This window comes from Stegostoma tigrinum, chromosome 23, assembly GCF_030684315.1.
Source record: "Stegostoma tigrinum isolate sSteTig4 chromosome 23, sSteTig4.hap1, whole genome shotgun sequence".
NCBI lineage: Eukaryota > Metazoa > Chordata > Chondrichthyes > Orectolobiformes > Stegostomatidae > Stegostoma > Stegostoma tigrinum.
This window is the reverse complement of record NC_081376.1, coordinates 25,548,800-25,570,978: the sequence shown is the minus strand read 5'-3', so window position 1 is coordinate 25,570,978 and position 22,179 is coordinate 25,548,800. Positions and strand designations below refer to the sequence as shown.

Genomic DNA, 22,179 nt, shown 5'->3' with positions numbered 1-22,179 from the left:
GAAATTTATCATCTCCATTACATACAAGGCCACCAGTGTGCACACCTCAGGATTCCCATTGGCTGGAGATCTACTTTTAAAAGCTTGTAAAAACTCAAGGATCACTTCTTAAAGCAGACATAGTTTCTTCTGACAGAAATAGGTGCATTTATGCATACCCTTTTTTTTTACCAGCCACCAGCAATCTTCTTTTTATACTAAGATGTTGCCCTCATACCATAAACTCATTTTTTACACAATAATCTGTGTGGTTCCTTGCCTTCTGGAAATGCACATATAGGCACTCCTTTATCCATAGCACATGTTACACCTTCAAAGAACTTCAATAAATTGGTTAAGCATAATTCTTTTTCATAAAACCATGCTGACTCTTCCCAATTATCTCTTTTTTATTTCAAATTTCCCAGCTTTAACTTTTTTAATGAACAATTCTAATACATTCCTCATGAGAAACACCAAACTAACTGGCATGCAAGTTTTCTAATTTATGCTTCCCTTCCTTCTTGAATGGAAGAATTACATTTTCTACTTTCTAGCCTAATTGAAGTTTTGGGAAATTAGGAAATTTAATGCCTCACTAACCACCTCTTTTGAGACCCGAGGATTTAGCCCTTCAGAACTTAGCCACTTGCGTGTTCAGCACCTCTTCCGAAGTGATTGGAAGTTCACTGAGTTCCTCACGCCCTTCCATCTCCTGATTTAAAGCAGTTGCAGGAATTTATTTTGTATCTTCTCTAGTGAAGACTGAAACAAAATTTGCTCATTTCATCTGCTATTTCCCTATCATCTACTATGAGCTCCCCACTCTCACTCTCTAGAGGACCGATGCTCACTTATTTGTTTCATTTAAATACCATTGCAATCCATTTTTACATTTCTACCTAGCCTTCTGTCATACTCTTTCTCCTGATTAATCTTTTGGTCATTCTTTGTGATTTTTTGTCTTCTGCACAATCATATGCTTTCCTCAATTTCCTTAGTTAACGACAGATGGTGAGTCCTCCCCTTAGAGTTTTTCTTTATATTAGGAATATAATTATTCTGAATATTCTCTTAAATGTCTGCTGCTGTGTCTCTGTTGATCTATCCCATTGTGTTGTATGCCAGCTCACTTCAGCTATTTCAGTTTTCATGCCCACATAGTTGTCCTTATTTAAGTTACAATAGTAATCTTTAACCGAGTCATCTCCCTTTCAAAGTTAATGTAAAGTTCAACTATATTGTTGTCGCTCCTACCTAAGATACCTTTTCACTTGAGATCACCAGTTAATGCTGTTACATCACATAAAATCAAGTCCATTATAACCTTTCCCCTGGTTGGTTCCAGAATAGGCTACTCTAAGAAGCAGGTTGAAAGCATTCTATGAACTCCCCATCCAGGCTACCACGGAAATCTAATTATTTTAATGTAGTTTTTGTATAGATTTAATTTATCCATGGTTATCACTGTCCCTTTATCACAAGCACCCAGCCCTCGGATACTGCACCCTACATTGTGGTTACTATTAAGGGGAATATAGACCACACCTTCTAGGGACTTATTTCCTCTACTATTCCTCTTCTTCAACTAAACCAATTCTACATCCTGATCTCCTAAACCAAAATCATCTTTCACTATTGCACCAATGCCTTCAATAATTAACAGGACTAGCCTTTTAGTGAGTAGTTTCTCAGCATTCTATGCCTCCTTCTCACAGGCACTTAGTGCATGGTGCCTCCTTGCCTTGGAGCTGTGCACATGGTAAGTCAGCGATTTCAGGCTGTTGTTGCTGCTTCGTCTGTTTCTCTGCATCACAAATTGGATGAGACTGTTGTGGATGACAGATGGTTACGGAAAGTGCCTTTCTTAACAGTCAGAAGACTGAGGTTGAAGGTACAGAGCTCCTCCTTTCTGAGGTTCAGATGTGGTAAGTGTGCCATTCAGGGAATCGTCTTTCTACTCCCACCTCCCTGTCATAATCTAAACTTGTTTGCAGGGACTGTCTGGTTCTTCAAAAGTTGCAGCAAAATATAAGGTGAGTTTTTGTATTTTCCTGAGCACCCAGTGTTCGTCTGCTGAATTTCTTCAATATGGGTGCTGCTGAAAATGGAGGAGTTAGTAATTGTGATTTTTATTCCCCTCCTACACTGAGAAACCTACGCCAATGGGGCAGATGCATATTTTGCATTGGAATCTTTGCTTTGAAAAATATGAAGTGTAACCATTTGGACGTTAAACATGTATCTGAACCCAGACAGAACTTTGGCCTTGAGGTGAGAATAACACCATCAGAGAGACTGGATAGGATCTCTCTCCTTCCATGCCCATCCATGGCACACCAACCCCCATCCACATTCACACTCACACTCACCCTCACCCAAAGCACACCCCAACCCAAAGTGCAAACAGGGCAAGACGTGCTCATTGAGTCACAGGCCTCTGCATCCTCTCCCCCACATCATTTCACACAATCCCTCCCCCAAATTCTCCAATAACTCTTCCCAGCACCTCTTCCAGCTGCTTTTACTGCTCTTTCCCAGCCCACCATCTCTCCAATTTTCAGTCCACACAGAAGTAAAGTTCAGGAATGCTAGAGATTTTTTGGTGTCAGATTGTTTGATTATGACATTGGTTGTGCTGAGGATAAAGATTTTCTGTTTCCTCCTTGATGTATTGAAAATATTACACATTTTAACGTGCAAAATATTTCACACTGACACAACTGTTTGTTGTGTTGGGTTTCTATTGAGTTTATCTTATGCTTTTTGCTCACAGGAAACCGTGAGGGAGAGGATTTTCACCCCTCTAACTGTGGAAAGTGCAGTTGATGCCAGGTTAGAAAATGGTTGTTTTCTTTCATTCCATTGATAGTGATCAATAAAAATCTGCCAGGCAAAGTAGAATTGAGGCTGACACTCCTGGTGTTTCTACAATGATTATGGGTGAGGAGGTAAGCCACTGCTTGAGATGCTGTGTTATTATTGGGTGAAGCTATTTGGAGGTAAAATCAGTGACGTTAGATTGATGATTGATTTTATTGGAGAAAATGTATTAGCAGATATTTTGTTCACTACTTTACATTCGGAGAAGTCCAGTACCCTTCTGTGAGTACCATTTGTGCTCTGTGTTGATTTAGTGGACTTTGATCAAAAAACTTGTTAATTGATTTCCTTTGCATGATTTCATCATGAGAGGAAAATTGCTAGTTACCTTGATGGAGGGACTGGTGTCGGGTGGTTTATTGAAAAGTTGAACATAGAGAAGCTGAAATTCCTGAGGGTTCATTTTTTGTTATTCTGGCATGATGCAGACATAACCCACAGAAAGATATTTATTTGTTCATTGGATGTGAGCACACTGGCTAGGTCAGCATTTATTTTCCAGTCCTTGCGAAGATGATGATGAGCTACTACAGTCCTCAGAAGATAGATTGACGCACAGTACTGTTAGGAACAGAGTTCCAGGATTTTATCCAGCCACAGTTAAACAACAATGATATACTTATAAGTTGTTATGGTGTGTGGCTTGGAGAGGAACTTGCAAGTGGTAGTGTTTCCATGTACCTGCTGCCTTTGTCCTTTCAGGTGGTGGTGGATTCATATTTCCAAGGTGTTGACAATGGCCAGAGACTAGCACAACCTCTGTGGAGTTTCAATCTAAAGTTCATGAGATTTGTATACGATTGGAAATATGAACCCTAGAACTATGGCAGATATTTTGTTAGATCTCCAATAGTATTAGTCATGCCTCCTTCGTGTCCTAGAGGTTCAAGGACTGCCCATAAGCCACAACCTCTGACCTTCTCTTAGTCCAATCCACCATATCTGTGTCCAGAAATCTCTGAAATTCCTCAATCATTCTCCCAGTTATTCATTAGTTCTCACAGGAAATTGGTGGAACCTCCAGGATGTGAAGGAGCTAGTGTTGGATTGGGGTGGACAAGGTCAGAAATCACACAATACCAAGTTATAGTCCAACAGGTTTATTTGAAAACACAAGCTTTTGGAGCCTCACTCCTTCTTCCCATGTTAGCGGTAGAGGTAGTATCAGACACAGAATTTATAAATAAAAGATCAAAGGGTCAGATACTGTTAAATCTTTGATAAGTGAGAAGGTTTTAATTGATTAATATGTATATGTAAAACCCAAAGTCTTTCAAGCCACTGTCCTGAGAGAACTAAAGGTTTTATCAGTGTAAAGAAGAGACGACATTTTAGGTCAGACAACGCATGTTAGGTGTGAGGCCTTGTTTAGATTCTGTTTGTGTTTTGTTTTAAAGTCAGACTGGTTTTGTTTCTAAAGTAGGACTACATAAAACACCACAATGTCTGACTGTCTATAAATTGTGTGCATTTGGAACAAAATGGAATGTATCTGCAAATACAGATTCGCCCCATAGATTTGCGCGCGCGTGTGTGTGTGTGCGCGTAAGGGAGGGGTGGAAAGGAAGTTGTGTGTGAGAGAGAGTGCATGTTGGTGAGAGAGTGTGTGTGCATAAGAAGGTCAGCGGTTAAAGTTCATTTACACTTCAAAACTGAAAATTAAAATGTTAGCTTTGAGCATTAGAGGAATTTTTGATGGGCAACGGAGTCAAGAGTTATGGGAAGCAGGTGGAAAAGTGGAATTGACTGGCAGATTACAGCTGGAATGGTTGGATGGTCTTCTCATTCTCCTAACTTTATGTTCTGATAACATGCAAACCAGTGTCCATCAGGAAGCATAGAAGTGATCTTGGTTTACAGCAGGCTTGGATACAAGCTGTAATATTTTGGATGAGCCAGAGTTTATAGAAAATGTGAGGCAGGCCAAGAAAGCATTAGATGTTTCAAATCTGGAAATCACAAAGCCATTTATGCTGAGGCATGTTAGAGGTGGGCAATAATACAGAACTGGAAGTAGAATGCTTTTGTGACAGAAAGGACATAAGATCTCAGCTAAGGGGTTGATTAAGATGCTGTAACTTTGAATGTTCTGGTTTAGCCTGAGACAATGGCCAGGGATGGAACTGAAATTAGTGATGAGGGGAATGGATTTGGGGATGGATTCAAAATGGCTTTGGCCTTCACAATATTTAGCTTGAGACAATTGTGACTTGTTCAGTGCTGCACATCAGACAAGCAACATGAAAAATCAGCAGTGGCCATCCCGAGAAGCAGCAGAGAGGTTGTACTGAACAATATTTAAAGCATTCATGTGGATAATGTTGCCAAGGGCAACTAGGTGAGAGTTTTTTCCAATTGATACAGGTTCATTGACCAGGATGATTGAAGTAATCCCTGTGCTTTTCTTGCAGAGATGCTGTTGCCAAGATTCTTTATTCCATGCTGTTCAGTTGGCTCACTGACAGGATCAACAAGTTGGTTTCCCCAAAGACAGAATCCTTGTCCATAGCCATTTTAGATATTTATGGATTTGAGGTATGTTCATTTTGCCAGAAAGGAAGCTGTGGAAAGATGGCTAACCTTTAATTAGCCTATCATGTTAAGAGAAAAAAAATTCCTTACTCCATCAGGATTTTATGAAAACAACTTCTGCATCAGCCACATCCCAACCATTACACCATTAACCCTTCACCTGTGTCAGGATTCTTGGCCACTGAAGAATTTGTAAAGCAAGTCCAGTAAATAGAAAATCAAATCACTGTGCCCAAAATTTCAAAAATAAACTACGATCTCCTACAAAATTATTTTCTAAAATGTTTTCATTGCTTTGCATCCCCTCCAGTCTTTTCCTGTATACCTCCTTTTTCCATTCCCCCGCCCCGCCCAAAAGAAATCAGGAGAAAAAGCAGAAGGGACAGGAAGTTCAGATGAGATCCAAATTCAAATGTGAGAGATGTTCTGAATATAACTCAAAAACATAATCAAGCTATTCTTAAATCTAAGATAATAAAATGTGAGGCTGGATGAACACAGCAGGCCAAGCAGCATCCCAGGAGCACAAAAGCTGACGTTTCGGGCCTAGACCCTTCATCAGAGAGGGGGATGGGGGGAGGGAACTGGAATAAATAGGGAGAGAGGGAGGGGCGGACCGAAGATGGAGAGCAAAGAAGATAGGTGGAGAGGGTGTAGGTGGGGAGGTAGGGAGGGGATAGGTCAGTCCAGGGAAGACGGACAGGTCAAGGAGGTGGGATGAGGTTAGTAGGTAGCTGGGGGTGCGGCTTGGGGTGGGAGGAAGGGATGGGTGAGAGGAAGAACCGGTTAGGGAGGCAGAGACAGGTTGGACTGGTTTTGGGATGCAGTGGGGGGGAAGAGCTGGGCTGGTTGTGTGGTGCAGTGGGGGGAGGGGATGAACTGGGCTGGTTTAGGGATGCAGTGGGGGAAGGGGAGATTTTGAAACTGGTGAAGTCCACATTGATACCATATGGCTGCAGGGTTCCCAGGCGGAATATGAGTTGGCGGAATATGGTATCAATGTGGACTTCACCAGTTCCCCCACTGTTTTCTGTGTAAATGCTGTATTTCTGATGTCTGAACCTCGAGCTCCAAAACAAGATGAGGAAATACTTGCCCATAAGACAATACAGCTCTGGATTCATGTAGAAGAAAATAATCCTTACCTACTGTATAAAAATAGATTTGTGAATCCACACAACAATTAAATAATTTAGATATGCAAGTCTCAGAGGTAACTGAACCACTTTTCTTGACACATAAAATGAGCAATTTCTCCAGTTTTTGAGTGATACACTGATGTCTCTAACCCTAAACTCTCCACTTATTTTTTCGTCTCGTTCACAGGATTTGTGTGTAAACAGCTTTGAGCAGTTATGTATTAATTATGCTAATGAGCACCTACAATACTTCTTCAATAAGATCATCTTCAAATTGGAGCAGGTAATCGACATAAAGTTTTGTTTTTAATTCTATGTGACTGCAAAATATTTATTTTCCTTTTGCCAAATAAATATATACAAATGTCAGTGAGTACAATGAAAGATCATCAGCGTGAAATAAGAACTGCTTCCCTCCCAGCAGATACTGTCAGTTCTGCTGCGTATTTTTTGATTCTATATCAAATTTCCAGCATCTGCAGTATTTTACTTTGGTGATGTCTCTTTGTGTGAACATTTCAATCCTTTTTTAAACTCAGTGTTATCAAATGAAAGCTGCTGCTCCAAATTTATTGCATCTTCCATATGTCTCTTTCAGCAAACAGACACTCATCGTATGGTACACCCACCTCAGGACCATATAAGAGTGTGCCAAGTACTGTTCCTGTCCTCCCCTAAGAATTTATAATTGCATGCTAAGACACAGTTCCAGTCTTGCCCTTAAACTATAAAATGGTTTGCTAATGCACCGGCCCTGTTGTGTATTTTAACCATATAATGGTCTGTAAAATACATCAGTACTGGACAGGACAATCTAATGATGCATAACATACCATTTAAGTCCTATTGTGACACAATATAGTCAGATGTAACACACTAACCCACTACTGGGATGATGTCAATGTGTACTAATGTACCACCTCAATCCTGTGCTGGGGCTATATAATGAAATGCTAACGTTCTGTCCCACACCATAGAATGATGGATCACAGACTGTAACAGTACATTGCTCTTTAATTCTGCAATCATAGCTGTTCTGTGGGACAGTGAATGGATGCCCTACCCAATGTGTCAATGAGTTACACAATTTGTGAATACCTGATGTTTTTAATTTCATAGCGTATGTTACACCAACTGATCTCTTTTGCAATTGCTATGTTGTGTGTTTTGGGCTCCTTAATTTAGTGACAGCAAACACAGTCAATGCCTTCATTCCTGAATCTTGCTCAATTTAGAAAATAAGTTCTGTCATAGGTTTTGAAGTTGCTGGCTATGTTCACCCGTGAAGACTGGTCATTCAGGATTGATGTTGGCAGGGACTTCTAAATCAAATCCAATCACATCATCATTGCTGAAAGTGGGGTTGGAGAAACCTACAGGCAACATAAAGATCAATTTGAACCTAACTGCTCTGTTTTATTTGACTAAGCTAATTTTCTTCACTTTAAATGATTTTAACTCCATGAATATTCCTTTTACAGGAGGAATATATCAGAGAACAGATCGACTGGAAGGAAATTACATTTAGTGACAACCAGACTTGCCTTGATCTCATTTCACAGAAGCCTCATGGGATCCTTAGGATATTGGATGACCAAAGCACCTTCCCACAGGTTGGAGGGATGTACATTAGAGAAATTCCTGCTACCTACTAAACACAAAATAGTCTGTTAATAGGGCATTCTCTTAAAGATCTTGCTAATTTACAATCTCCCTCCCTTTGTTGTCTCATTCTGTTTCTCTCTTTCAGAGTGCTCCTGAAATTTATAGGAAAGTTCAAGGCATCAACAGTAAATTTAAAGTCAGATTTACCAGACATTCAATATGAACAATGTAATCGCTTCCTAAGTCTGTCTGCTAGAAAGCTGTAGGATTTGTTGAACCTTTGCACAACAAGCTGAGTGACTATAACATTCTGTTCTTTCAAAACAGGCAACTGACCACACCTTCCTTCAAAAATGTCACTATCACCATGGCAACAACCCTCTGTACTCAAAGCCAAAGATGCCTCTGCCTGAGTTCTCCATTAAACACTATGCTGGGAAAGTGACATATCAAGTAATTATCATTCCATTTTTATAACCCACCGCATCACTGATTCACATTGAGTTTAAAATTAAACGTGTTTTCTTACTGAGCATTTTCTCCACAAATTGCATTGTTAGGTCTTTGAGAAATTATAAGAACCAGGAAGTAATACAGGAAAAATTAAAATAGGAGGGATTGACAAAGAAGAAATCAAATGTGGGACTTTGATTTCAGTAGTAATCAATAGTAACTCACTGAAGTTTTATTTATAAGTAATAATCATACTGACGACACACAGATTCCCTTTCTCGCCGATCAAAATATTATTATAACTCATTGAAGTGTCAATGTAACGACTAGATCTAATACCTGAATATTTATTTCTACAGTCACTTTCTAGTAATAATCAGATAACCTCTTGATATTCACCTTGTTATTCACAGTCAAAATCCCCTTGCACCACAGAGTCTTATCACTAATGCTACTTTTAACAGGTCCAATCTCTCTCCATCTTTCCTCAGACTCTGGTTTTGCTAGGCCCTTGGAGAAGGTTGTTTCTGTGGGAGCTTCAGTCAAACCAATTATTTGGCAACTATTCATAATCATTTAAAAATCATGCCTGTCAAGTTGAGAGCAGGCTACCCACAGTTTAAGAGGTATGATTTGTGGTCCTGTCAATGGTGCACCAAAGGAGAAAGCAGCAGCAATATGGACAGAATAAAATATATATAAGTGGTACTTAAAAGATTGACAGTCTACCAAGTAGGAGAGGCACCCTGTCCAGATGTCATCTCTAGATCACTGAGGGTAGTGAAAGTGGAAATTGGAGAGGCTCTCGTCACATTCTTACTCTCCTTTTTAGATGTGGGCATGGTGCAAGTGAATTGCAGATGGTATCTTTATAACCCAAAAAAGGAGAAAATCCTTGAAATTAATGGCCGATAAGCCATTTGTCAGTGGTAGGCAATATTGAGAGGCAATTATCAAAGACAAAATTATTTGGCATTTCAAAAAGTGTGAACTAATAGCTGAAAGTTAAACATAATTTTCCTTCTACAAATCAGGGCTAAGACCCTCAGAAATAAGAGCAGGAGTGGATCATTAGCAAACATGAGTCAATCACATTATTTCTTCACTTCAGCTGGCTTAACATCTTGGAATTCCCTTTCTATCAGTGTGAGTGTTGCAGAGTGTTGCAGCTCCACCTACCCCATAGTCATTCAAAAAGATGATTTGCCACCATCTTCTCAAGGGCAATTAAGGAAGGTGAAATAAATGCTAGTCAGACAATGATGTCCATTTCCCATGAACAAATAAAAGGAGTGTGTCAGACAAGTCCATGGAATCAGTCTCTGGCCCATGTCAATAAAACATAGTGCTGATGTGGCACTGCTCATCAGAAAGATACCATCTGCAATTCACTTGCACCACTCCCACATCTAAAAAGGAGAGGAAGCATGTGACTAGAGCCTCTCCAGTTTCCACTTTCACTACCCTCAGTGATCCCAAATTCTAAAAGATGGGCAGAACATTTTAACTACATCCTCAATAAGCCTTTATTTACCAATGAAGAAGCAATCAACAGGCTGCCACAGGTCATCATCAACTGCTCCCTTGATGACCCTCCCATGCTATTAAAAATGATGAAAGACATCAAAACCCTGACTAGCTGCAAAGTTCTAGGTGCTGATGTTATTTCTCAGTTAAGGTCCATAAGCTCTGGTTGTGAGGCTCACTGAACTCTTTCAGTTGATGTGAGAACAAGGATCCATTCTTCAAGAATAAAAAGACACATCCATTGTTGCTTTGTTGAGGGAGGAGTAACTCAATAAACTTTCAAAAATCAAAGGAGGTTCTCACTTCTCTCCTTTGCCAGCAAACACTTTGCATTAATTGCCCAATTGAGGGTTTTAATTGGTAATGGAGACACTCTGGTCTTAATTTGGGCAGAGATAGAAAGATGGTCGGGTTCTTCTCTGCCAGTCTCACATCCGATAACCAACTCCATAATCAGGAGGAGGATATTAAATTTTGTCCAATGATTCAGGGATAATACAAAATATAAATAGAATAAGAAGCTGTGGTGAGAAAAAGAAGAATTTAGTGTTAAGGGATCAGATAATCAAATGGATAGTCTGAGACAGCATCTGTTGGGCACATTTAATATGTCAGCTGAATGGTCATTTCTTTCTCCCAGCTTTCTTGCTTTACCATAGGGCTGAACAAATTTATTTTTCTGTTTCTATCTCTCACAGGTCTACAAATTTATTGAGAAGAATCATGACCAAGTTCGACAAGATGTCATGGAGTTGTTTGTCAACAGCAAAACAAAGGTGAGTTGGCAAGATTTGTTTGCCTGATAGCTCAATGCTAATGTGTGATTGATATTAGTGATTGATGGAAAAGCCTTTAGCTTTGATAAAGCCAAGAAATATCAGAGATGACAGAAATGTTCTGCTCGGACTCCCTTGGCCAAATGCACATTGGTGGGTTAGCTGTCAGATGGTGTGCCGTGTTAGATGAACACCCAGACCCACATACTGACTGATCATAATTATAAGTTCTTACAGCCTTGAAAGCAGATATCTGCATGGTGCTCTGGACTGTTGTTTGAATATATGACAAAAGTACATGGGATCACAGATTTAAACTAATAAAAGTTATACTTCAGATTGATGTCCACTACTTCTTCACTCAGTGATATTAATCACCATATGGAAGAAACTCCTAAATAAAGAAACTTTGGAAATCACATAAACATTTTACACTGGAAGCATGGTAAAAACCACACTGAATAAATTTGAGGAGGGCTTCATCTGTAACAATCTTGAGATAATTAATCAAATTTCTACAGATTATTCAAAACTAAACCCAGAAAAAGGCTGAAAATATTCATAAGTTCTGGCAACTTCATGGGAGGGAGAAACAGTTAATGTTTCAAGATCATGATAGCTCTCCTCATCACCCACAAGCCATTAGTTGTAGGCACAGTGGCTATTTAAGTAGGTACCAATAAAGTATACTAAATGTACTGCTTGCAATGCAGTCTGTATATGGGGAGCTCAAATACAGATTGACATTAGTTTTATGGAACCTTTCTGCTGAGTTTCTGTTGACCTGGAGCTTTTTATCTGTCTTCCACAACCTTGAATATACTAAACAGCCCAAGCTCTGTCTCCTCTGGGTAAAAAAAATTCTACAGATTCACCATCCTCTGAGAGAAGAAATTCCTTCTCACCTCAGTTTTAAATGGGCAATCCCCTACTTTGAGATTATGCCCTCTGGTCTTGGAAAATTTTGCTATTGATGGAAAGAAGTAACATTCTTCTTGGATTGTTGCAGGTCTGTTGAGTTCCTTTGCCTCCTACAGGGCAATAATGAAGGAACCCCCTGGAGGATGGTGCTTTGTTCTGACATCGACTGGAAGAGTTCAGTGAGCTTTTTGGCCAGGCCATGTAGACTAATGCTAATGATAATGTCAATTTACAGCTACACAGAGGGTTGAAACCTTCCTCTATCTAGCCCAACTGCTGACATCTTGCTGTCCATGACCAAATGCTGTGTTTCAGTGAAGTTCAGTATGACCTCAAGGAACAGCACTACATCTTTCGATTAAGTATTTTGGATTCAACATTGAGTTCAACAACTTTAAACCATAATCATAGCTTCCCCCATATTGTTTCTTCTTCTTGCATGTGTCAACGAAGAGCCCATGTTGTTTTAGGTAGTATATTAGTTGTCATAGAATATTGGCTAACTAATGGAGAAAGAGAGTTAGAATAAGGGGGAGTGGCTGAATTTTAGGATGGCAGTCAATAACTAGTTGAATGCAACAGGGATCAATACTGGAGCCACATTATGTACAATATATGTTAATGATTTGGTTGAGGGAAGTGAATGTATTCTAGCCAAGCATGCAGATGTCACAAAAATAGGTGGGAAGGCAAGTAGTGAGGAATCCACAAAGAGTTGGCATAGGCATATAGATAGGTTAAGGGAATGGTCAAAAACTTTGTTTATGAAATAAAATATGGAAAAATATAAAGTTATGCATTTTTGCAGAAATAGAAGAACTGCATATTATTTAAATTGAGAAAGCTGCAGCACCAAAATTTGGAAGTCCATATGCATAAATCACAGAAAACTAGCATACAAGTTCAGCAGTAATAGGGAAGGCAGTCCAGAGAAGGTTCACTAGGTTGATCCCAAGTATGGAAGGTTTTTCTTTTGAGGAGACCTTAAGTAGATTTGACCTGCATTCAGTGGCATTTAGAGTGCGAAGTGGCTTTTTTGAAACGTATACGATTGTTTGAAGAGTAATCGTCCGGAAACATTAAAGGTGTTTTTCTCTCCATAAATGCTGCCAGAACTGCTGAGTATAGCCAGCATTTTCTGTTAATTTCAGGATTGCACCACCTGCAAATTGTTAATTAATGTGCACAATTCTTCCAAGTTGTGTTGTCTCCCTCCTCATCCAGCACCACCTTCATCCACCTCCAACTTTCCAAACATAAGCCCTAACTCTAAGCATTAGATGAGCCATAGGAGCTACCAAATTTATTAACTAAACTAGATTAATGACAGGATTGTAACAAATTAATTTTTTTGTTTATTAGGTTCTAAGTAGTCTCTTTTCTGGACAAACCATGAATGTGATGTCAACCAGGAACAATACTATTAACCGCAGATACCAGGCTCCCACTGTAGCAGCAAGATTCCAACAGTCACTGATGGAACTGGCAGAGAAGATGGAAAGGTAAGTTCAGAACATGCAAGCAATGTTCTTCCCTTCCCCACCCAGAATTACACACTTCCATTCTCTTAACTCTAATGCCCCCTCACAGCTCAGCATTCTGTCCTCCTAACTGACTAACTCTTTAACCCCCAAACCTAACACCTAAGCCCAAACTCTCGTGCTAAAACTAACCTTAATTCTTTGTGTTATTGTTCCTTTCGCAGTTCAACTCCTCCCTTCAGCCCTAATCCTAAATTTACCTCATTTGCTTCATTTTTTATCTGACTGTTCTGGTTGCTCTGATGAACTCTAACGATTAAGATTAACTCTAAAGTGTACTTGTAACCCAACAACTTCTGCCAAAGTGCTAACCAATGTTCTCAGCTCAACCAATTCATCTTATATCTGTTTATTGGATTAAGTGTTATAAGTTTGCAGGCATGTTTGCCTGCAATGAAACATATCCACTGCATTTGAAGTAATTTATTGTTTGTTAACCACTTTTTGATTTTGATTTTCTGTAATTAAAACAGAATGTTCTGGAGAAACTCAGCAGTTCTGGCAGCATCTATCGAATGAAAAATAGAGCTAACACTTCAAGTCTAGTTGCACTGGAATCGTACTGAACTTATACCATTAATTCTGTTTCTCTCACTGCAGATGTTGCCAGATTTGCTAGGTTTCTCTAGCACTTTGTTTTAATTTCAGATTTCCAGTGTCTACAGTATTTTTCCTTCACATAAGATTTTATCTGACGTGATGAGGTGTAATATAAATATAATCTAGTCCTTTTGAGTACTTTTCAGAGTTCAGCCTTGGGTTGATAAACTGATCATCATAAATACATGTTTTTTTTTTCAGCTGCAATCCTTTCTTTGTTCGCTGCATCAAACCAAACAATAAGAAGGTAAAAGCAACTAACAGAAGGAAAAGCAGAGTTCTCCTTGAAATCCAAGAATGTATTATGAAGATCAATATCTCTTGCTAGCTTGTAACTGTATCTGTTTTCTGGTGAACCTTAACTGTGGATCCAAAGGCTGCATTGCAGCATACTGGAAAAAATAAAAGTGGAAGAAGTATTTAGATTTTTAAGGGAAATAATAACTTGAACTTAAGATGAGATGTGGAGATTGGACACAGACCTTGGTACACAGACAGTTATCACTGCAGAGGGAAATGAATGTCTGGCGAGAACAGGCTAAGGACAACATGCAGTTAAATTTCAGGCAAAGTGGATATCTATTTCAGGGGTCAGTCAATTGAGTGGATTAACACTTTGCCTAGTCAAATAGATTGCACTTTTTGTTCTGCCTTACTTTTCATTTTGTCTAAGATGAGTTCAACCAGGAAATGACAATTCACTGAGACAAAGCTGCACTTGAATGTCCACAGCTTAAAAGAAAGGGAAACCAGAGGGAGATACAAAATTGCACAGTGTGATTTATTGAGCAAGATGTGCATAAGAAGAAACTGTCATCACTCTAATTTCAACACAGTGAAGATGCAATGAAATGGCAGATCATGTGGAATGGAGTACTTGTAGTCTAGGAGAAAGAGAGGGATGAGCAGAGGTGCACTGATCATCGTAGTTTGATTAGGACAGATAGAGATGAGAGTGTCTCAGCTAGTGAAGATAGTGACTGAATGAATAATATGGAAACTTCAGGGTTTGACTCTGTCAGTTTCAGCATCCTTGGATTTGAAAACTGCCCGTGATATTCACTGAAAGTTGTGTGTGTGTGTGTGTGTGTGTATATATATGGGTTTTAGTGAGGATGGCATAGGGGTGATACTTGCTCCGTTAGACTGTCAATAGCATGTTGACACCCTCACATGAAGAATAGCTCTGGAGCAAGATACCAGAATATGTTCTGGAACCGTTTGCCAGCTAGGAGTTAATTCATGCCTGAGAAGAGGGAAGGGCAGAGAATTAGATGAGAATTTACTACAGAGGTTAGAGGAAATAGAAGGACAATCTATCAGGTGACAATCTGAGGTGAACTTCTCCCTTTCTATAGGAGTCCGAACTTTTTGAGGTTGATGTTGTCAGCTTGCAGCTACGCTATTCCGGAGTTCTGGAAACTATCCGTATCCGGAAGGAGGGATATCCTGTCCGTATTACATTTGATAATTTCATCAAGAGGTCAGTGTGACATATACTGGGATGTTGTGATTGCAAAATGCACTAATGTTTAAATCTCAATTTCTACTAGACTTTCATTATCAGATGGGCAAATCTTCAAAGGATTTGGCAGCACCATAGCTTAACTGTGTTCCACACTTTGGGCCTTGAATTTGATTCCAGTCCAGATAATGGCGTCAAAGACTGTTTATCCTGTTCACTTCAAGAAGCAGACAAGATCAATCAAGAAATGGTGACGAGATGCTGATCAATTTGGATTGTGAGGTCTGTAGACTTTAGAATGCAGTGCAAATTTAACAAAATAAGGTGAGTTCCACTGCCTTGAGATGATCAAAAATAATGAGTTAAATAAAAACAAATTTGCATTTATGCATATCTTGAATGACCTCAGAATACTGCAATCACTGAATTGCAACTATTGCTCTGATTCAACACAATGAATCTTCAGTGAAAGGCTTAGGCCGGTTAGACCCAAATGAAAATGATCTATAACTGAAAGGACAATCTCAGTTCAGGCTCTGATAACACAAAGGTTTAATGTTGGTGCTGTAGGAGGTAAGCTTGTGATTTGAAGTTAAATTGAGGTGAAGCTGAGTCTACAGATCACTTCATGCAGACGCAACTTATAAATGCTAGTCTGTGCCCTACCCACCATGTCTGTCTTAAATTTCAATAGTGGCTGTACCTGATTTTCCATACATTTCAATTAAAGGGAGAAGATTTTGGGTAGTACCCAGCTGAACTTTTAATATGCAATCACTGATCTTTATAGCTCTTTTTTCTTTCATGTGAATTTATTATTCACCTCCAGCTACCCTGAGAATGGAATGGTGAGTCAATTGTATCTCAACTGATGGCAGAACCATTTCAAGAGGCATTACGGTTGAACACACAGTCAGAAATCACGTGGCACCAGGTTATAGTCCGACACATTTATTTGAAAACACAAGCTTTCAGAGTTTTACTCCTTGTTCGGGTGTTAGGTGTGACCAACATCTGAGGAAAGAGTAAGACACTGAAAGCTTGTGTTTTCAAATAAACCTGTTGGACTATAACCTGGTGTCGTGTGAGTTCTGACCTTGTCCATCCCAGTCCAACACCAGCACCTCTGCAGCAGAACGACACAGCATAAGACTGGATGTGGAGGTCCGATGGACTGGAGTGTAGGGTTGCCTTCCTTTAAAAATATTGGAGAGCCACTAGGGGATTTACAGCTTCTGAGATTAGAACCAACTTGACTTCAACCCTTAGCCTATGCTACAACATCCAGTCACATCTGTGGCATGAGCATTCTAATCCAAATGACTGACCTAAAGAGAAGAATGTTCAGCTCGGATCATCATTGCAGTCACCAAAATGCAAAATGAAAAGTTTCCAGATGTAGATGTTGGCTTCTCCTTCTTCCACATTGGCCTTCTTCCAAAGCCTCTCCTTTGCAGCCTTCATTCTGATTCAGCTGTAATTTGATTTCCTTCTTCAACTGTCCCTTAATCTTCCCCAACTAATAGGCCCCTTGCTGAGTTCTGGATCTCCAGTTCAAAAAGGAATATTGAACAAACAGCAAATAAATAGACAATAGACAATAGGTGCTGGAGTAGGCCATTTGGCCCTTCGAGCCAGCACCACCATTCATTATGATAATGGCTGATCATCCACAATCAGTATCCTGTTCCTGCCTTATCCCCATAACCCTTGATTCCACTATCTTTAAGAGCTCTGTCTATCTCTTTCTTGAAAGCATCCAGAGAGTTGGCCTCCACTGCTTTCTGGGGCAGAGCATTCCATATATCCACCACTCTCTGGGTGAAGAAGTTTTTCCTCAACTCTGTTCTAAATGGCCTACCCCTTATTTTTAAACTGTATCCTCTGGTTCTGGACTCACCTATCAGCTGAAACATGCTTCCTGCCTCCACAGTGTCTAATCCCTTAATAATCTAATACGTCTCAATCAGATGCCCTCTCATCCTTCTAAACTCAAGAGTATACAAGCCCAGTCGCTCCAATCTTTCAACATTTGATAGTCCCACCATTCCAGGAATTGACCTTGTGAACACACGCTGCACTCCCTCAATAGCAAGAAGTCCTTCCTCAAATTGGGAGACCAAAACTGCACACAATACTCCAGGTGCGGTCTCACCAGGGCCCTGTACAGCTGCAGAAGGACCTCTTTGCTCCTGTAGTCAATTCCTCTTGTGATGAAGGCCAGCATGCTATTAGCTTTCTTCACTACCTGCTGTACCTGCATGCTTGCTTTCATTGACTGATGTACAAGAACACCTAGATCTCATTGTGCTTCCCCTTTACCTAACTTGACTCCATTGAGAATTGAGAAATCTTCTAATTTTTCAAAAAGGAAGATGTGAGGACTCTCAACTAAAGGAATGGCCAAAGGACATGCAATTTTACGTTTTATAGCCTTCATAGTTTGAAAATGTATCGTTAGCCAAACAAGATTAGTAATGCAAAACTTTTCTCGCAGGTACAAAATCTTATTGGGATTGACACATCAGATAAAGGCAGACGGCGAGAACTGTATAACCATCTTGAAACAGATTGTATCTGTCAACAAAGGAATGTACAGCATCGGGCTCACCAAGGTCTGATCAGAAATTTATCCATATGATAATCTCAAATCCACTTTGACGTTATCATCTGATACTGTCCCTTGTATTATAATTGCTTAACCAGATTGGATATAACAGACTTTTTTCCCAGTGGCATTCATGACTTTTGCTCCATGTCCTCCTATTTCTGTCCTCTCTTCAAAGTAGTACAGTGATTCAGTGGTTAGCACTGCTACTTCACAGCACCAAGGACCGGGGTTTGATTCCAGCCTCAGGCAAATGTTTGTGTGAAGTTTGCACATTCTCTAATGTCTGTGTGTGTTTCCTTCAGCTACTCCGGTTTCCTCCCACAATGCAAAGATGTGCAGATTAGGTGGATTATCTATGCTAAATTGCCCCACACTGTCCAGGGATGTGTAGGCTAGGTGGATTAGCCATGGGAAATTCAGGGTTACAGGGATGGGGTGGGCCTGGATGGGATGCTCTTCAGAGGGTCGGTATGGACTTTATGGGCCGAATGGCCTGCTTCTGCACTTTATGGGATTATATGATGATAATCTATGAAAACTGCCATTCCAGGAATCAGTCTGGTGAACTTTCACTGCTCTCCTTTTATGGCAAGTATATCTTTTCTTTGGAAAAGAGACCAAAACTATGCACAATACTCCAGGTGTGATTTAACCAAGGTCCTGTGTGGCTGCAATAAGACTTTCTTTTCCTCTGCTCAAACCATCTTGCAATTAAGACCAATATACATTGGCCTTCATAATTGTTTACTGCATCTCCATGCTTGTTTTCAAGACCAGTATGCAAGGACACCCAGGTCCTTTTGTGCATTAACAATTCAATCTATCAGCATTTAAATACTTCTGTTTTTGTGTGTGGTTTTCCTACCCAAATGGACAGTTTCACACTTATCCAGACTGCCCTGTCATTGTGTGAGCAAATGCATGCGATCAACTTGTCAAAACCACCTTGAAGTGTCTTTGTATCCTCCTCACCACTCATAATCCCTCCTAGTTTTTTGTTGTCAGCAAACTTGGAAATATCATATTTGATTCCATCATTCAAATTGTTGATATAAATATTGTGAATAGCTGTGGACCAAACGCTGATCCGTGCAATACTTTCTACTCCTTAAACGCCTGATTTTTTTCCTGACTGCTGACAAATTCTCAGTCCTTGCCAATATGCCACCACAAATCATATGTACCACAGACACTGACTATTGTCTGTGTACCATTTACAGGCACTGGCTGTCACTAGGTAAGGGTATACCCTCTCATTGGCTATCATTCTGAGGCAGCCACTATCTTTGGGTGCAGTTCCACATGCAGTGACTTTTAATGAGGTTCAGTCACAGGCACTGACTCTCACTGGGGTATAGATCAGGATCAAAGTTATAGTCCAACAAGTTATATTTGAAAATACAACCTTTCTGAGCTCCTTCCTCAGATGCAGTGTGAGAGAGAGAGGGTATAAGACACAGAATTTTATAAGCAGTAAGATTACCTGGTGTTGTGTGATTTTTGACCTTGTCCATCCCAGTCCAACACCAGCATCTCTACATCATTGGGTATAGATCTAAAGGTGCTGATTTTCATAGGGGTACAGACTCACAAGCACTGCTTCTCATTGAAGTACAGTTCCACAGATCCCTATCCTTGATGGCATATAAAGTAATGGTCTCTTTGCTAAGTTGTAGTTTCATTGAATCTGATTCTTCCTGGAGTATAATTGCCTACTAACTTGGTTTTCAAAAAATATTGTTCTATGGATGCTAAACTTTGCTAGGGTACATTCTATATGCAGTGAGTCTTTGCTGATATAAAATTCTGTGGAGATGATTATTTCTGTGAAATTTTGTGGCAAGTTTGGCCTTGTTGCTGAATGCTTCCAAAGATGCTGGAGCTCCTGGTTTGGAGAAAGTCGAAAGAGGTTGGTATTTGCTAATGAGAAGGGACCACCTTCTAGAACTTTGCCTGATTGACTGTTCTTTTTTAGAATCGTATAATGGTTACAGCACAGCAAGTGGACATTCAGTTCATTCTGTCTGTGCTGGTTCTCTGCAACAGCATTTCATCTAGTCCTACTCCCACACCTATTTTCTATGACCCCCGAATTATTTTCTCTTCAGCCAAGTACCCAAATCTGTTTTGGAAGACTTGACTGAATCTACCTCCATCACACTGTCAGGCAATGTATTCCACTCACTGCGTAAAACTGACATTTTATAACTCTAGACAAATTTTATTAAATACTGAATACTAGACACTAACGTTTGTACTGGCTAGTGTGCTAATATTCAACAGAGCCCCAAGTTCAACAATATTTGAAAACTTTTTTTATCCATTCATGGGATGTGCAAATCACTGGCTAGAACAGCATTTATTGCCAATCCCTAATTACCCTTGAGAAGTTGCCTCCTTCAAATGTTGCAGTCCTTAGAGTGTAGGGACATTCATAGTGCTATTAGAGTGGTAGTTCCAGGATTTTGACCCAGTGGCAGTGAAGGAGCAGTGATACAGTTCTAAGCCAGAATAGTGTGTGTCTTGGAAGGGAACTTTCAGATGGTGATTTACTCCTGCATGCGCTGTCCTAGTTCTTCTAGGTGGTAGAGGCCGTGGGTTTAGAAGGTACAATCTAAAGAAGCCTTGGTGAGTTACTGTAGTGCATCTTGTAGATGGTACACACCACTGTTAATGTGCATTGGTAGAGCAAGGAGTGAAGGTTGAAGGTGGTGGATGGGGCACCAATCAAGGGAACTGCTTTGTTCTGGATGGTGTCAAGCTTCTTGAATGCAGGTAGGGCTGCTCTAATCCAGGCAAATGTGAAGTATCACCTCACAGTCCTGACCTGGGCCTTGTAGATAGTGATCAGTCATTGGAGAGTCAGGAGTTGAGTTGCTCACTGCAGAATTTCCAGTTTTTGACCTGTTCTTGTAGCCAAATTGTTTATGTGACTAAAAGCCAAAAGAACTGCGGATGCTGTAAATCAAGAATAAAAACAAAGTTGCTGGAAAAGCTCAGCAGGTCTGGCAGCATCTGTGAAGGAGAAAACAGTTAATGTTTCAGGTCTGGTGACCCTTCCTCAGATCAGCTCTGAGGAAGGGTCACTGGACCCGAAACATTAACTCTGTTTTCTTCTTCACAGATGCTGCCAATTCTGCTGAGCTTTTCCAGCAACTTTGTTTATATGACTAGTCCAGTTCAACCTGAGGTCAATGGTAATGCCCAGGATGTTGTTGGTGTACGATTCAGTGATGATAAAGTCATTGATGTCGAGGAAGATATGTTTGACTTTCAATTATGAGACATGATCAATGCCTTGTATGGCATAAACATTACTTGTTACATACTGTGATTGGATTTTGTTTCAGCTTTTTCTTAAAGAGAATTTATATCATGCCTTGGAGAGTAAACGGGATGGCCTCCTGCTTATTGCCTCCCTCACCTTACAACGGTACGCACGTGGATTCTTTGCAAGGAAACGTTACGTAAAGCTCCGGAAAACAGCCATCCAGTTGCAGGCTTTGGCCAGAGGCTATCTCGCCAGGTAGGTGAAAAATCCAGAGCCTGGGAAAGTAGTCACTGATGTGGGGTCAACACTGCAGAACCTAACAGCCAGAAAGGCAACATTAATGGCAGAACAACTTTAAAGTGAAATTTGTTAAAGGAAAGCGAGCTACAACATACATTTATTACTAAGGTTTTCTGAAACTGCTGATTTGAGGTCTGTAGAATATTTTTGCCTTCTGGTGACAGTTAGAACACATCTCAAGAAGGCGAGAAACATTTTGTTAGGCAAGAGGAACAGTTGGAAATCATGGTCCAGTTGGGAGCTATAGGAAGGAAAAGAGATGACACCTTGCAATCAGAATGTCAGGAGCTCAAGTGCAAAATAAGGAACAGGACCACAAAGGTAGTAGTCTCTGGATTGGTTAAAATGCATGAACTGATGAGTATAGGAATAGTAGGATGAATAGATTAACACAAGGCCAAAGAAATTATACAGGAGTGAGGATTCCAAAATTCTGGAACATTATGGCAGGGGGAGCCATATTCAAACTGGATGAGTTGCATTTGAAAGAGCTGGAATCAGCATCTTTGCCAGGAGATCATCTAGTACTGACAGAATTAAAGCAAAGTCTTTACAGGATTCATACATGGGTGCTAC

General features: G+C 40.1%; 1 protein-coding gene across 1 annotated transcript in view; it reads left to right on the top strand.

The window, feature by feature from the left end:
- The window catches only part of myo15aa (myosin XVAa), a 132,943-nt gene that overhangs the window by 23,078 nt on the left and 87,686 nt on the right, over positions 1 to 22,179 (top strand). Inside the window, exons 11-21 of the mRNA XM_059653868.1 lie at positions 2,756 to 2,814; positions 5,274 to 5,397; positions 6,721 to 6,816; positions 8,015 to 8,146; positions 8,466 to 8,591; positions 10,817 to 10,894; positions 13,178 to 13,317; positions 14,158 to 14,203; positions 15,315 to 15,439; positions 17,919 to 18,036; positions 21,383 to 21,558. Of these exons, the coding sequence (XP_059509851.1) occupies positions 2,756 to 2,814; positions 5,274 to 5,397; positions 6,721 to 6,816; positions 8,015 to 8,146; positions 8,466 to 8,591; positions 10,817 to 10,894; positions 13,178 to 13,317; positions 14,158 to 14,203; positions 15,315 to 15,439; positions 17,919 to 18,036; positions 21,383 to 21,558 (1,220 nt within the window). The remainder of the gene's footprint in view (positions 1 to 2,755; positions 2,815 to 5,273; positions 5,398 to 6,720; positions 6,817 to 8,014; positions 8,147 to 8,465; positions 8,592 to 10,816; positions 10,895 to 13,177; positions 13,318 to 14,157; positions 14,204 to 15,314; positions 15,440 to 17,918; positions 18,037 to 21,382; positions 21,559 to 22,179) is intronic.